Consider the following 12,569-nt stretch of genomic DNA (forward strand, 5'->3'; position numbering starts at 1 on the left):
GAGAGCAAAAAACATGCCATTTAGCAGGTGATTAAAATGTACGTATGGGTGGCCCCAGCGGGAACCAAACTCTGAACCTTTTGTGTTGCAAGCATCATGCCGTACACAGGGCAACTGCATAAACAACTCTAATTCTACTGTTCTATTATAGAAAGAACTCTTGTGTACAAGCCAACATAAGTTGATCCCGGTAGTGTGAACAATACCAAACACCCATTGTCAAATAAATAGGGAAAACCCCCATTTGAAATAAACAGTGAAAAAAACATTGATCACCACAATTTTAAATGGTCGACCCAGTTCTCAGCCCACCAACCAGATGAATTTATAATAAAGTAGAACCCACTAAAATGACCAATCACAATTCCACCAAACAATCCAGATGTAATGCCTCCTGCTAGTCAACAACCAATCAATCCACTAATTAATACATCAACCAACCAATCAATTAATTCATTAATTAATCAGTCAACCAATCAATCCACTAATTAATACATCAACCAACCAATCAATTAATTCATTAATTAATCAGTCAACCAATCAATCCACTAATTAATACATCAACCAACCAATCAATTAATTAATTCATTAATTAATCAGTCAACCAATCAATCAATCAATCCATTTATCAATCAATCATATTAAAATGAAATAAAAGTGTTTCTCTTACCAGGTCTCGTCGTTCCTGAACTCCAGTTCTCCGTAGGTGTCCTCAAAGTCCTCCCCTCCTCCCTTGGCGATCCCCTCCATGGTACGATAGGGAACGATGACTGTCCCCCTCGCCCCCGAAGTCCTCAGCACCTTCACCTCCATCACGCCCACGCTCTCGCTCACCTGACACGTGTCGCTCTCGAAGGTGAATATCCCGGCGTGGTCGTCGTCCAGGATGGTAACTGTGGCGACGGACGGGAACCCCAGCAGGGCCTTAGGGTACGGGAGAGAGTTGGGGGACAGTAGTGTCTCGTCCTCGTCTGACTCCAGGACACGCACGTTGCTGAGACGCACAAAGAAGTGCTCATCCTCCTCAAAGATGTCGTCGTCGATGATTCCGATGCTGATCTCCTTGACAATCTCGCCGGGCTTGAACACCACGGTTCCCTCGGTGAACTCGTAGTCTGCGCCGGCGTTGGCTGAGCCGTCCTCCGTCTTGTAATCCACGTAAATGGTATTGGCCATGTCGCCGCCCTTCCTGAAGATGGCCAGCAGGGCGGCGCCACAGTTCTCCAGGCACTGGTACACGGCGGGTTCGAAGGCGATCCGTGACACGTACTCCTCGACGTCCTCCCCCACCACGCACACTTCCTGTACGCTGGCGCTCCTCTTGGTCTGCTCCACCACGTGCTTCTTCAGGATGTTCCCGGCGCCCGTCATCATGCGCGTGGCCTGGATGCGGTAGAAGGCTCGGCTCTTCTGCTGGTGGGACAAGGCGTAGTAGTTAGCCATCTCTACCAGCTGGTCCATCTCTTTCTCTGGGTGTTTCTGCTTCAGGTCCTTCAGGATCCGGATCATATCCCGCCGAGACTCGTCCACTTCTTTCCCCTCGATCAGGCTGATGAGGTTATTGGCGGCGCCTCCGTCATGGGCGAAGTGTGAGTTGACCATCTTGCCGCCGCCGTCCATCATCTCGATGCTCTTGGAACGCTCGTGCTCGGTCTCGATGATGACGCCGCGGTGGTTGTCAGCGCGGTACTTCTTGTGCATGAACTTGTAGAAGAGGAGTCGTCGGTCGGCTACCCAGGCCAGGATGACACAGATGGGGAAGAAGGCCAGGGTTAGTAGCCCCTCCCATATCTGGACCACGTTGGGACTGAACACCGCCAGGATCATGTAGAGCCAGATGTAGGCGAAGATACTCCACGCCGCCGTCACAAAGAACACTCTGAGATGTTTCACCTTCCTCGTCTCTCCCTCGGGGATCACAGACACACACAGGCCGATGATCACGAACATGTTGAAGGCAGCGCTGCCGACGATCGTAGACGGCCCCAGCTCGCCAGCTACGAAGTCGTGTCCGCAGACTTCGATGACAGACAGCAGGATCTCGGGGGTACTAGAACCCAGGGCCATGAGCGTCAGGTTGGAGACCGTCTCGTTCCAGATTCTGATGGTAGCGGTGGTGGTCTCTCCGTTGGCTCTCTTAATAATAATCTCCTTCTCCTGGGAGGTGATGACCTCGATGGCCGCCATGAAGCGGTCTGCTATGATGGACACTCCCAGGAACATGTAGATCATAGCTACAAAGTAGACGATGACTCGGGCCATCTTATCCCCCATGGAGGGGTCCTCAGGGTACCAGATGGGCAGGACGATTCCTGGCTTGCACCTGGATGTGCCCTCGGAGCAGGTGGCATTGTGGGAGTCTGTGGTGGCGGGGCTGGGGGTGGTGCGGGTGCCCTCTGCGCACTTGAAGGCTGCGGCCACGGAGAGCAGGCCCAACCAGAGGCAGGCTTGGTAGGAGGAGGAGGACGACCCCGTCCTGATCTCCGGCCCCGGCCTCGTCAGCCTCGGCCTGAAGCGATCCATCCACCCTCGGGGGTCCTGGGGTTAGGGTCCTTACCACACTGAATGGCCCTCTGGGATCCAGCACTGGGCTGTGGCTGGTACCTCACAACACCTAGAGAGAGAGAAAGAGAGAGAGAGTTAGAGATAGAGAGGAGAATGAGAGACAGAGAGACAGATAGAGAGATAGATGGAGACAGAGAGACAGATAGAGAGAGAGAGACATGAATGGCAGTTGAAGATAATAATACTGTATATTGTCACTTTTTTCAAAGTGAATGGGTTGAAGCAGGCCAAGCCATGTGGTATCAGCAGGCCAAGCCATGTGGTATCAGCAGGCCAAGCCATGTGGTATCAGCAGGCCAAGCCATGTGGTATCAGCAGGCCAAGCCATGTGGTATCAGCAGGCCAAGCCATGTGGTATCAGCAGGCCAAGCCATGTGGTATCAGCAGGCCAAGCCATGTGGTATCAGCAGGCCAAGCCATGTGGTATCAGCAGACCAAGCCATGTGGTATCAGCAGGCCAAGCCATGTGGTATCAGCAGGCCAAGCCATGTGGTATCAGCAGGCCAAGCCATGTGGTATCAGCAGGCCAAGCCATGTGGTGTCAGCAGGCCAAGCCATGTGGTATCAGCAGGCCAAGCCATGTGGTATCAGCAGGCCAAGCCATGTGGTATCAGCAGGCCAAGCCATGTGGTATCAGCAGGCCAAGCCATGTGGTATCAGCAGGCCAAGCCATGTGGTATCAGCAGACCAAGGCATGCGGTATCAGCAGGCCAAGCCATTTGGTATCAGCAGGCCAAGCCATGTGGTATCAGCAGGCCAAGCCATGTGGTATCAGCAGGCCAAGCCATTTGACGGAAATTGAGCTATTTAATGAAGTGTGTGTGTCTGTGAGTGTGTGCGTGTTTAAAGCTCCAATTAGTCTTCCACTATGAGGAATAGCAATGACCTTTCTTCCATACCACTGTATAACAGACGTGATCACCAGACCTCAGTGCCTTCTGAGCTTGGTGGACTGGAACACAAGTTTGTATAGGTCTCACATAGCTCCCTATTCCCTATATTGGGCACTTCTTTGACCAGAGACATTTGGGACACATGTAGTTTCAAATGCTCAGAAATGCTCAGCTCTGTAAATGACTATGAACATTGTGGATAGCGTTATTTTCTGCCCAGGTACTGACTGCTCTCTACTGCTCTCCACTGCTCTCTACTGCTCTCCATTGCTCTCTACTGCTCTCTACAGCTCTCTACTGCTCTCCACTGCTCTCTACTGCTGTCCATTGCTCTCTACTGCTCTCTACTGCTCTCCACTGCTCTCCATTGCTCTCTACTGCTCTCTACTGCTCTCTACTGCTCTCTACTGCTCTCCACTGCTCTCTACAGCTCTCTACTGCTCTCCACTGCTCTCCACTGCTCTCTACTGCTATATACTGCTCTCTACTGCTCTCCACTGCTCTCCACTGCTCTCTACTGCTCTCTACTGGTCTCCACTGCTCTCTACTGCTCTCTACTGGTCTCCACTGCTCTCTACTGCTCTCTACTGGTCTCCACTGCTCTCTACTGCTCTCCACTGCTCTCTACTGCTCTCCATTGCTCTCTACTGCTCTCTACTGCTCTCCACTGCTCTCTACTGCTCTATACTGCTCTCTACTGCTCTCTACTGCTCTATACTGCTCTCTACTGCTCTCTACTGCTCTCCATTGCTCTCTACTGCTCTCTACTGCTATATACTGCTCTCTACTGCTCTCCACTGCTCTCTACTGCTCTCTACTGCTATATACTGCTCTCTACTGCTCTCCACTGCTCTCTACTGCTCTATACTGCTCTTCACTGCTCTCTACTGCTCTCTACTGCTCTCTACTGCTCTATACTGCTCTTCACTGCTCTCTACTGCTCTCTACTGCTCTCTACTGCTCTCCACTGCTCTCTACCGCTCTCCACTGCTCTCTACTGCTCTATACTGCTCTCTACTGCTCTCTACTGCTCTCTACTGCTATATACTGCTCTCTACTGCTCTCCACTGCTCTCTACTGCTCTCTACTGCTATATACTGCTCTCTACTGCTCTCCACTGCTCTCTACTGCTCTATACTGCTCTTCACTGCTCTCTACTGCTCTCTACTGCTCTCTACTGCTCTCCACTGCTCTCTACCGCTCTCCACTGCTCTCTACTGCTCTATACTGCTCTTCACTGCTCTCTACTGCTCTCTACTGCTCTCTACTGCTCTATACTGCTCTCTACTGCTCTCCACTGCTCTCTACCGCTCTTCACTGCTCTCTACTGCTCTTCACTGCTCTCTACTGCTCTATACTGCTCTCTACTGCTCTCTACTGCTCTCTACTGCACTTCACTGCGCTCTACTGCTCTATACTGCTCTCTGCTGCTCTTCACTGCTCTTCACTGCTCTCTACTGCTCTACTGCTCTCTACTGCTCTCTACTGCACTTCACTGCTCTCTACTGCTCTCTACTGCACTTCACTGCTCTCTACATTTACATTTACATTTAAGTCATTTAGCAGACGCTCTTATCCAGAGCGACTTACTGCTCTCTACTGCACTTCACTGCTCTCTACTGCTCTCTACTGCTCTCTAATGCACTTCACTGCTCTCTACTGCTCTTCACTGCTCTCTACTGCTCTCTACTGCTCTATACTGCTCTATACTGCTCTATACTGCTCTCTACTGCTCTCTACTGCTCTCCACTGCTCTCCACTGCTCTCTACAGCTCTCTACTGCTCTACACTGCTCTATACTAATCTCTACAGCTCTATGCTGCACATGGAGAACAGTTAGCCATACATGCCACACGTTAATGTGAGAGCAAGGCTTCAATCACTGAGGGACATCATGGCTTACGGACAATTCGTTCGACTCTGCTATTTAACAACACAGCTTTTCCATGTTCTGTATGGATCGAATGGCAGGATTTGGTAAGAGTAGGAGGAGGGTGGGGGGAGTGTATGTTTCCTCATCAACAATACCTAGTGTACCGAGGTTGAAAACATCTCAAGCTCCTGGAGTTTCTGATGTTAAAATACCGACCCCACTATATACTGAGGGAATTCATGTGTGTTGTTAGCACAGCTGTGTAAATACCGGCAAGAATCCTCTCACCCGGAAGCAGTCTTTATTCTCATGGTAGATTTTAACCAATGAAGTTAGCAGAACGAACCCTGATGACTCGATGGCGCGACGTGTACAAGGCGAGCAGGTACGAGCTCTATAACTATTAGGGACACAAAAATACACACTTCAACTTGACTCACGGACCGACCCATGTGGCTAGGACTGCAGGCTTTTCACGGACTACAAAGGTAAATTCAGCTGTGCGGTTGTCCACTGAAGCCTCCCTCCCAGACGTGCTTAACACGTTCTATGATCACACGGAGGCAGACAATAGCATCCAGGAAGGCTCTAGCTGCTCCGACCAATCAGGTGCCGTTGTTCCCACCAAGCTCATCACCAAGCTCATCACCAAGCTCAAAGCCCTGGGTCTGGACACCGCCCTCTGCAACAGGATTCTGGAATTCCTGATGGGCAGACCACAGGCTGTGAGGATTGTCAACAACATCTCATCCACACTGACTCTTAACACAGGGAGCCCCTCAGGGGTGTGTCCTCGGTCCTCTGCTGTACTCCCTGTTCACCCACCCGACTGTGTGACTTTGCACGACACCTACTCCATCATCAAGTCTGCTGACGACACCACGGTTGTAGACCTGATAACCAACAACGATGAGTCAGCCTGCAGAGAGGAGGTAAAGTGAACTGGAATTGTGGTGCCTCCCTCAAAGTCAGCAAAACAAAGGAGTGATTGTTGACTTCAAATCAAATTGTTAATGGTCACATACACATGGTTGGCAGATGTTAATGTGAATGTAGCGAAATGCTTGTGCTTCTAGTTCCGACAGTGCAGTAATATCTAACAAGCAATCTAAAAATTCCCCAACAACTACCTAATACACACAAATCTAATGGGAGGAATAAGAATATGTACATATAAATATATGGATGAGCGGCATACTGTAGGCATGGTGCAATAGATGGTATAAGGTACAGTATATACACATGAGATGAGATATGTAAACATTATTAAAGTGGCATTGTTTAAAGTGACTAGTGATCCATTTATCAAAGTGGCCAGTGATTTGAGTCTCTATGCAGGCAGCAGCCTCTCTGAGTTAATGATTGCTGTTTAGCAGTCTGATGGCCTTGAGATAGAAGCTGTTTTTCAGTCTCAGCTTTGACCTGTACTGTCCTCGCCTTCTGGATGATAGCGAGGTGAACAGGCGGTGGCTAGGGTGGTTGTTGTCCTTGATGATCTTTTTGGCCTTCCTGTGACATCGGGTGCTGTAGGTGTCTTGGAGGGCAGGTGGTTTGCCCCCGGTGATATGTTGTGCAGACCGCACCACTGTCTGGAGAGACTTGCGGTTGAGGGTGGTGCAGTTGCCGTACCAGGCGGTGATACGTTTGTGAGTGTTTTAGGTGATAAGCAACATTTCTTCAGCCTCCTGAGTTTGAAGAGGCGCTGTTGCGCCTTCTACACCACACTGTCTGTGTGGGTGGACCATTTCAGTTTGTCTGTGATGTGTGCGCCAAGGAACTTAAAACGTTCCACCTTCTCCACTACTGTCCCTTCGGTGTGGATAGGGGGGTGCTCCCTCTGCTGTTTCCTGAAGTCGGTGATCATCTCCTTTGTTTTGTTGACATTGAGTGAGAGGTCCATTGAGTGAGAGGTCCAAGTGCCCTCATCTCCCTGTAGGCTGTCTCGTCGTTGGTGGTAATCAAGCCCACTACTGTTATGTCGTCTGCAAACTTGATGATCGAATTGGAGGTGTGCATGGCCACGCAGTCGTGGGTGAACAGGGAGTACAGGAGAGGGCTGAGCACGCACCCTTATGGGGCCCCAGTGGTGATGGCCAGCAAAGTGGAGATGTTGTTTCCTACCTTCACCACCTGGGGGCGGCCCGTCAGAAAGTCTAGGACCCAATTGCACAGGGCGGGGTCGAGACCCAGGGTCTCCAGCTTAATGATGAGCTTGGAGGGTACTATGGTGTTGAATGCTGAGCTGTAGTCAATGAAGAGCATTCTAAAATAGGTATTTCTCTTGTCCAGATGGGATAGAGCAGTTTGCAATGTGATGGCGATTGCATCGTCTGTGGATCTATTGGGGCGGTATGCAAACTGAAGTGGTTCTGGGGTGGCCGGTCAGGTGGAGGTGATATGATCCTTGACTAGTCTCTCAAAGCACTTCATGGTGACAGAAGTGAGTGCTAGTAGTCATTTAGTTCCGTTATCTTTGCCTTCTTGGGTACAGGAACAATTGTGTCCATTTTGAAGCATGTGGGACAGCAGACTGGGATAGCGAGAGATTAAATATGTCCGTAAACACAGCAGCCAGCTGGTCTGTGCATGCTCTGAGGACGCGGCTAGGGATGCCGTCTGAGCCAGCAGCCTTGCGAGGGTTAACACGTTTAAATTTCTTACTCACGTCGGCCACGGAGAAGGAGAGGGTGGGCAGCAGTCCTTGTTAGCGGGCCGCAATGGTGGCACTGTATTATCCTCAAAGCGGGCAAAGAAGGTGTTTCGTTTGTCTGAAAGCTAGACATTGGTGTCCGTGACATGGCTGGTTTTCCTTTTTGTAGTCCGTGATTTCCTGTAGACCCTGCCACATACGTCTCATGTCTGAGCTGTTGAATTGCGACTCCACTTTGTCCCTATACCGACATTTAGCTTGTTTGATTGTCTTGCGAAGGGAATAACTCCACTGTTTAAATTCAGCCATATTACCAGTCCTCTTTCCATAGTTCAATGTGGTGGATCGCATTGTCAGTTTTGTGCAAATGCCGCCATCCATCCACAGTTTCTGGTTAGGGTAGGTTTCAATAGTCACAGTGGGTACAACATCTCCAATGCAATACCTTATAAACTCATGCACCGAGTCAGCGTACAGATCAATGTTATTCTCTGAGGCTACCCAGAACATTTCCCAGTCCACGTGATCAAAACAATCTTGAAGCGTGGATTCCGGTTGGTCAGACCAGCGTTGAATAGTTCTAGTCACGGATACATCCTGTTTGAGTTTCTGCCTATAAGATGGTAGGAGCAAGATGGAGTCGTGGTCGGATGACTGTAAGTCGCTTTGGATAAAAGCGTCTGCTAAATGGCATATATTATTATTATTATCTGCAGAAGGGAGGGCGAGGGTGGGCCTAGTATGCATCGCGAAAGTTAGAGTAGCAATGATCGAGTGTATTGCCCGCGCGATTGCTGCAATCAATATGCTGATAGAATTGAGGTAGCCTTGTTCTCAGATTTGCATTGTTAAAATACCCAACTACAATAAATGCAACCTCAGGATATATGGTTTCCAGTTTACATAGAGTCAGGAAGTGGGAACATGCCCCGATCCACATCAATGGAACTGCAGTAAAGAGTGTCATCAGTTTTAAGTTCCTCTGTGTCCACATCACCAAGGACTTGACATGGACCAACAACACTGCCACTCTTGTCAAGAGGGCGCAACAGCGTCTCTACTTCCTAAGGCCGCTGAAGAAATTTGGCATGTCACCCCAGATCCTCACCAAATACTACCGCTGCACCATCGAGTGCGTCCTGACCAATTGCTTCATGGCCTAGTAAGGGAATTGCTACGTGACAGCAAGGCCCTCAAGTGGGTGCAGACAGCTCAGTACATCACTGGGGCTATGTTCACACCCATCCAGGAAATCTACATGAAACGGTGCCTGAGGAAGGTCTGCAACATCATCTAGGAAATCTACTTGACACGGTGCCTGAGGAAGGTCTGCAACATCATCCAGGAAATCTACTTGAAACGGTGCCTGAGGAAGGTCTAAAACATCATCCAGGGTCCCACACACCCCAGACACGAGCTGTTCTCTCCCTTACCGTCGGCTGAGAAAAACTGTACCAAAACAATACCACTCCAAAACATTTTTTTTTTGTGCCAAAGTCAGAGAATGGCACTTGATTCAGATAAACTTACGTAGCTACTGCTCTTTTCAATCACTGGGCTTCTCTTTTCTCAATATCATTACATTAGAATTTGTTTGTTCAATATCATTACATTAGAATTTTCTACATTCAACATTTTATAGAGACAGACATGTGTATGCATTACTGAATCAATCATACAATCAATTTTACTTTGTTTTTTACCAAAGTATGCATTACTGAATCAATCATACAATCAATTTTACTTTGTTTTTTACCAAACTAAATACATAACATAATGGTAATAATTTATTTGAATGGTAAATCTCTTTTGATGAACTGGGTAAATTAAGATAGCCTTCACAGTACAGGTGAATACATATGTAATAAGAGGCTGATTTCATGGAGCTACAGATGTTTCCTTCCATTTGAGACTTATTTTATGGTACAAGAAGCTTCTTTTATAAAAAAGAAATGTGCGCTGTCTCTTTAACCTGTAATGACCTCATTCACGAGACCAAATATGTGAATGAATAAAGTTTTTGGTGGCAATCAGGTTTGAAGTCAGCATATTTTGCGTTATGGTTTGCATATTATCAAATACAAAGTACTAGGCTAGTAAACTGATGTTAGCTTTAGCTGTCAGCTAGCAAGGAAATTTAACCTTCAAAGCTGGAAGCTACTGGTATCTTCTTCCATTGTAAAGTGTTCTGGCCTGTATGGACATTGCTTAGCGAACAGTAATTAACCGTTTCAAAATGTCTGCATGCCGTGTCGCATTATTCAATTGTGTTCTGTGCAGCATGAGTGGAGAGCTAACAAATCCATGATTATCGAAAACTTCAACAAGCATTTCTCAACGGCTGGCCATGCCTTCCGCCTGGCTACTCCTACCTCGGCCAACAGCTCCGGCCCCCCTGCAGCTCCTCGCCCAAGCCTCTCCAGGTTCTCCTTTACCCAAATCCAGATAGCAGATGTTCTGAAAGAGCTGCAAAACCTGGACCCGTATAAATCAGCTGGGCTTGACAATCTGGACCCTCTATTTCTGAAACTATCCGCCGCCATTGTCGCAACCCCTATTACCAGCCTGTTCAACCTCTCTTTCATATCGTCTGAGATCCCCAAGGATTGGAAAGCTGCCGCAGTCATCCCCCTCTTCAAAGGGGGAGACACCCTGGACCCAAACTGTTACAGACCTATATCCATCCTGCCCTGCCTATCTAAGGTCTTCGAAAGCTAAGTCAACAAACAGGTCACTGACCATCTCGAATCCCACCGTACCTTCTCCGCTATGCAATCTGGTTTCCGAGCCGGTCACGGGTGCACCTCAGCCACACTCAAGGTACTAAACGACATCATAACTGCCATCGATAAAAGACAGTACTGTGCAGCCGTCTTCATTGACCTTGCCAAGGCTTTCGACTCTGTCAATCACCATATTCTTATCGGCAGACTCAGTAGCCTCGGATTTTCGGATGACTGCCTTGCCTGGTTCACCAATTACTTTGCAGACAGAGTTCAGTGTGTCAAATCGGAGGGCATGTTGTCCGGTCCTCTGGCAGTCTCTATGGGGATGCCACAGGGTTCAATTCTCGGGCCGACTCTTTTCTCTGTATATATCAATGATGTTGCTCTTGCTGCGGGCGATTCCCTGATCCATCTCTACGCAGACGACACCATTGTATACACTTTCGGCCCGTCATTGGACACTGTGCTATCTAACCTCCAATCGAGCTTCAATGCCATACAACACTCCTTCCGTGGCCTCCAACTGCTCTTAAACGCTAGTAAAACCAAATGCATGCTTTTCAACCGATCGCTGCCTGCACCCGCATGCCCGACTAGCATCACCACACTGGATGGTTCCGACCTTGAATATGTGGACACCTATAAGTACCTAGGTGTCTGGCTAGACTGCAAACACTCCTTCCAGACCCACATCAAACATCTCCAATCGAAAATCAAATCAAGAATCGGCTTTCTATTCCGCAACAAAGCCTCCTTCATTCACGCTGCCAAGCTTACCCTAGTAAAACTGACTATCCTACCGATCCTCGACTTCGGCGACGTCATCTACAAAATTGCTTCCAACACTCTTCTCAGCAAACTGGATGCACTTTATCACAGTGCCACCCGTTTTGTCACTAAAGCACCTTATACTACCCACCACTGCGACTTGTATGCTCTAGTCGGCTGGCCCTCGCTACATATTCGTCGCCAGACCCACTGGCTTCAGGTCATCTACAAGGCCATGCTAGGCAAAGCTCCGCCTTATCTCAGCTCACTGGTCACGATGGCAACACCCATCCGTAGCACGCGCTCCAGCAGGTGTATCTAATTGATCATCCCTAAAGCCAACACCTCATTCGGCCGCCTTTCGTTCCAGTACTCTGCTGCCTGTGACTGGAACGAATTGCAAAAATCACTGAAGTTGGAGACTATTATCTCCCTCACCAACTTCAAACATCAGCTATCTGAGCAGCTAACCGATCGCTGCAGCTGTACATAATCTATTGGCAAATAGCCCACCCATTTTCACCTACCTCATCCCCACAGTTTTTATTTATTTACTTTTCTGCTCTTTTGCACACCAATATCTCTACCTGTACATGATCATCTGATCATTTATCACTCCAGTGTTAATCTGCAATATTGTAATTATTCGCCTACCTCCTCATGCCTTTTTCACACATTGTATATAGACTCCCCTTTTTTCTCTGTGTTACTGACTTGTTAATTGTTTACTCCATGTGTAACTCTGTGTTGTCTGTTCACACTGCTATGCTTTATCTTGGCCAGGTCGCAGTTGCAAATGAGAACCTGTTCTCAACTAGCCTACCTGGTTAAATAAAGGTGAAATAAAATAAAATTAAAATAAAAAACATGATGCAGCCCAGGCTAGCAGTGAGTTAGTGGAGCTGACATGATACAGCCCAGGCACCCAGGCTAGCAGTGAGTTAGTGGAGCTAACATGATGCAGCCCAGACTCCCAGGCTAGCAGTGAGTTAGTGGAGCTAACATGATGCAGCCCAGACTCCCAGGCTAGCAGTGAGTTAGTGGAGCTAACATGATGCAGCCCAGACTCCCAGGCTAGCAGTGAGTTAGTGGAG

At 48.5% G+C, this 12,569-nt stretch overlaps 1 protein-coding gene across 3 annotated transcripts in view; it reads right to left on the reverse strand.

The window, feature by feature from the left end:
* Window positions 1-12,569, reverse strand: part of slc8a3 (solute carrier family 8 member 3) — a 181,188-nt gene that overhangs the window by 146,273 nt on the left and 22,346 nt on the right. For all 3 annotated transcript variants that reach the window (XM_046367518.1, XM_046367517.1, XM_046367516.1), the window contains exon 2: window positions 671-2,614. In XM_046367518.1, coding sequence (XP_046223474.1) covers window positions 671-2,523 — 1,853 coding nt within the window. In that variant the 5' untranslated portion in view covers window positions 2,524-2,614. The remainder of the gene's footprint in view (window positions 1-670; window positions 2,615-12,569) is intronic.

This window comes from Oncorhynchus gorbuscha, linkage group LG10, assembly GCF_021184085.1.
Source record: "Oncorhynchus gorbuscha isolate QuinsamMale2020 ecotype Even-year linkage group LG10, OgorEven_v1.0, whole genome shotgun sequence".
In the NCBI taxonomy this organism is placed as follows: Eukaryota; Metazoa; Chordata; class Actinopteri; order Salmoniformes; family Salmonidae; genus Oncorhynchus; species Oncorhynchus gorbuscha.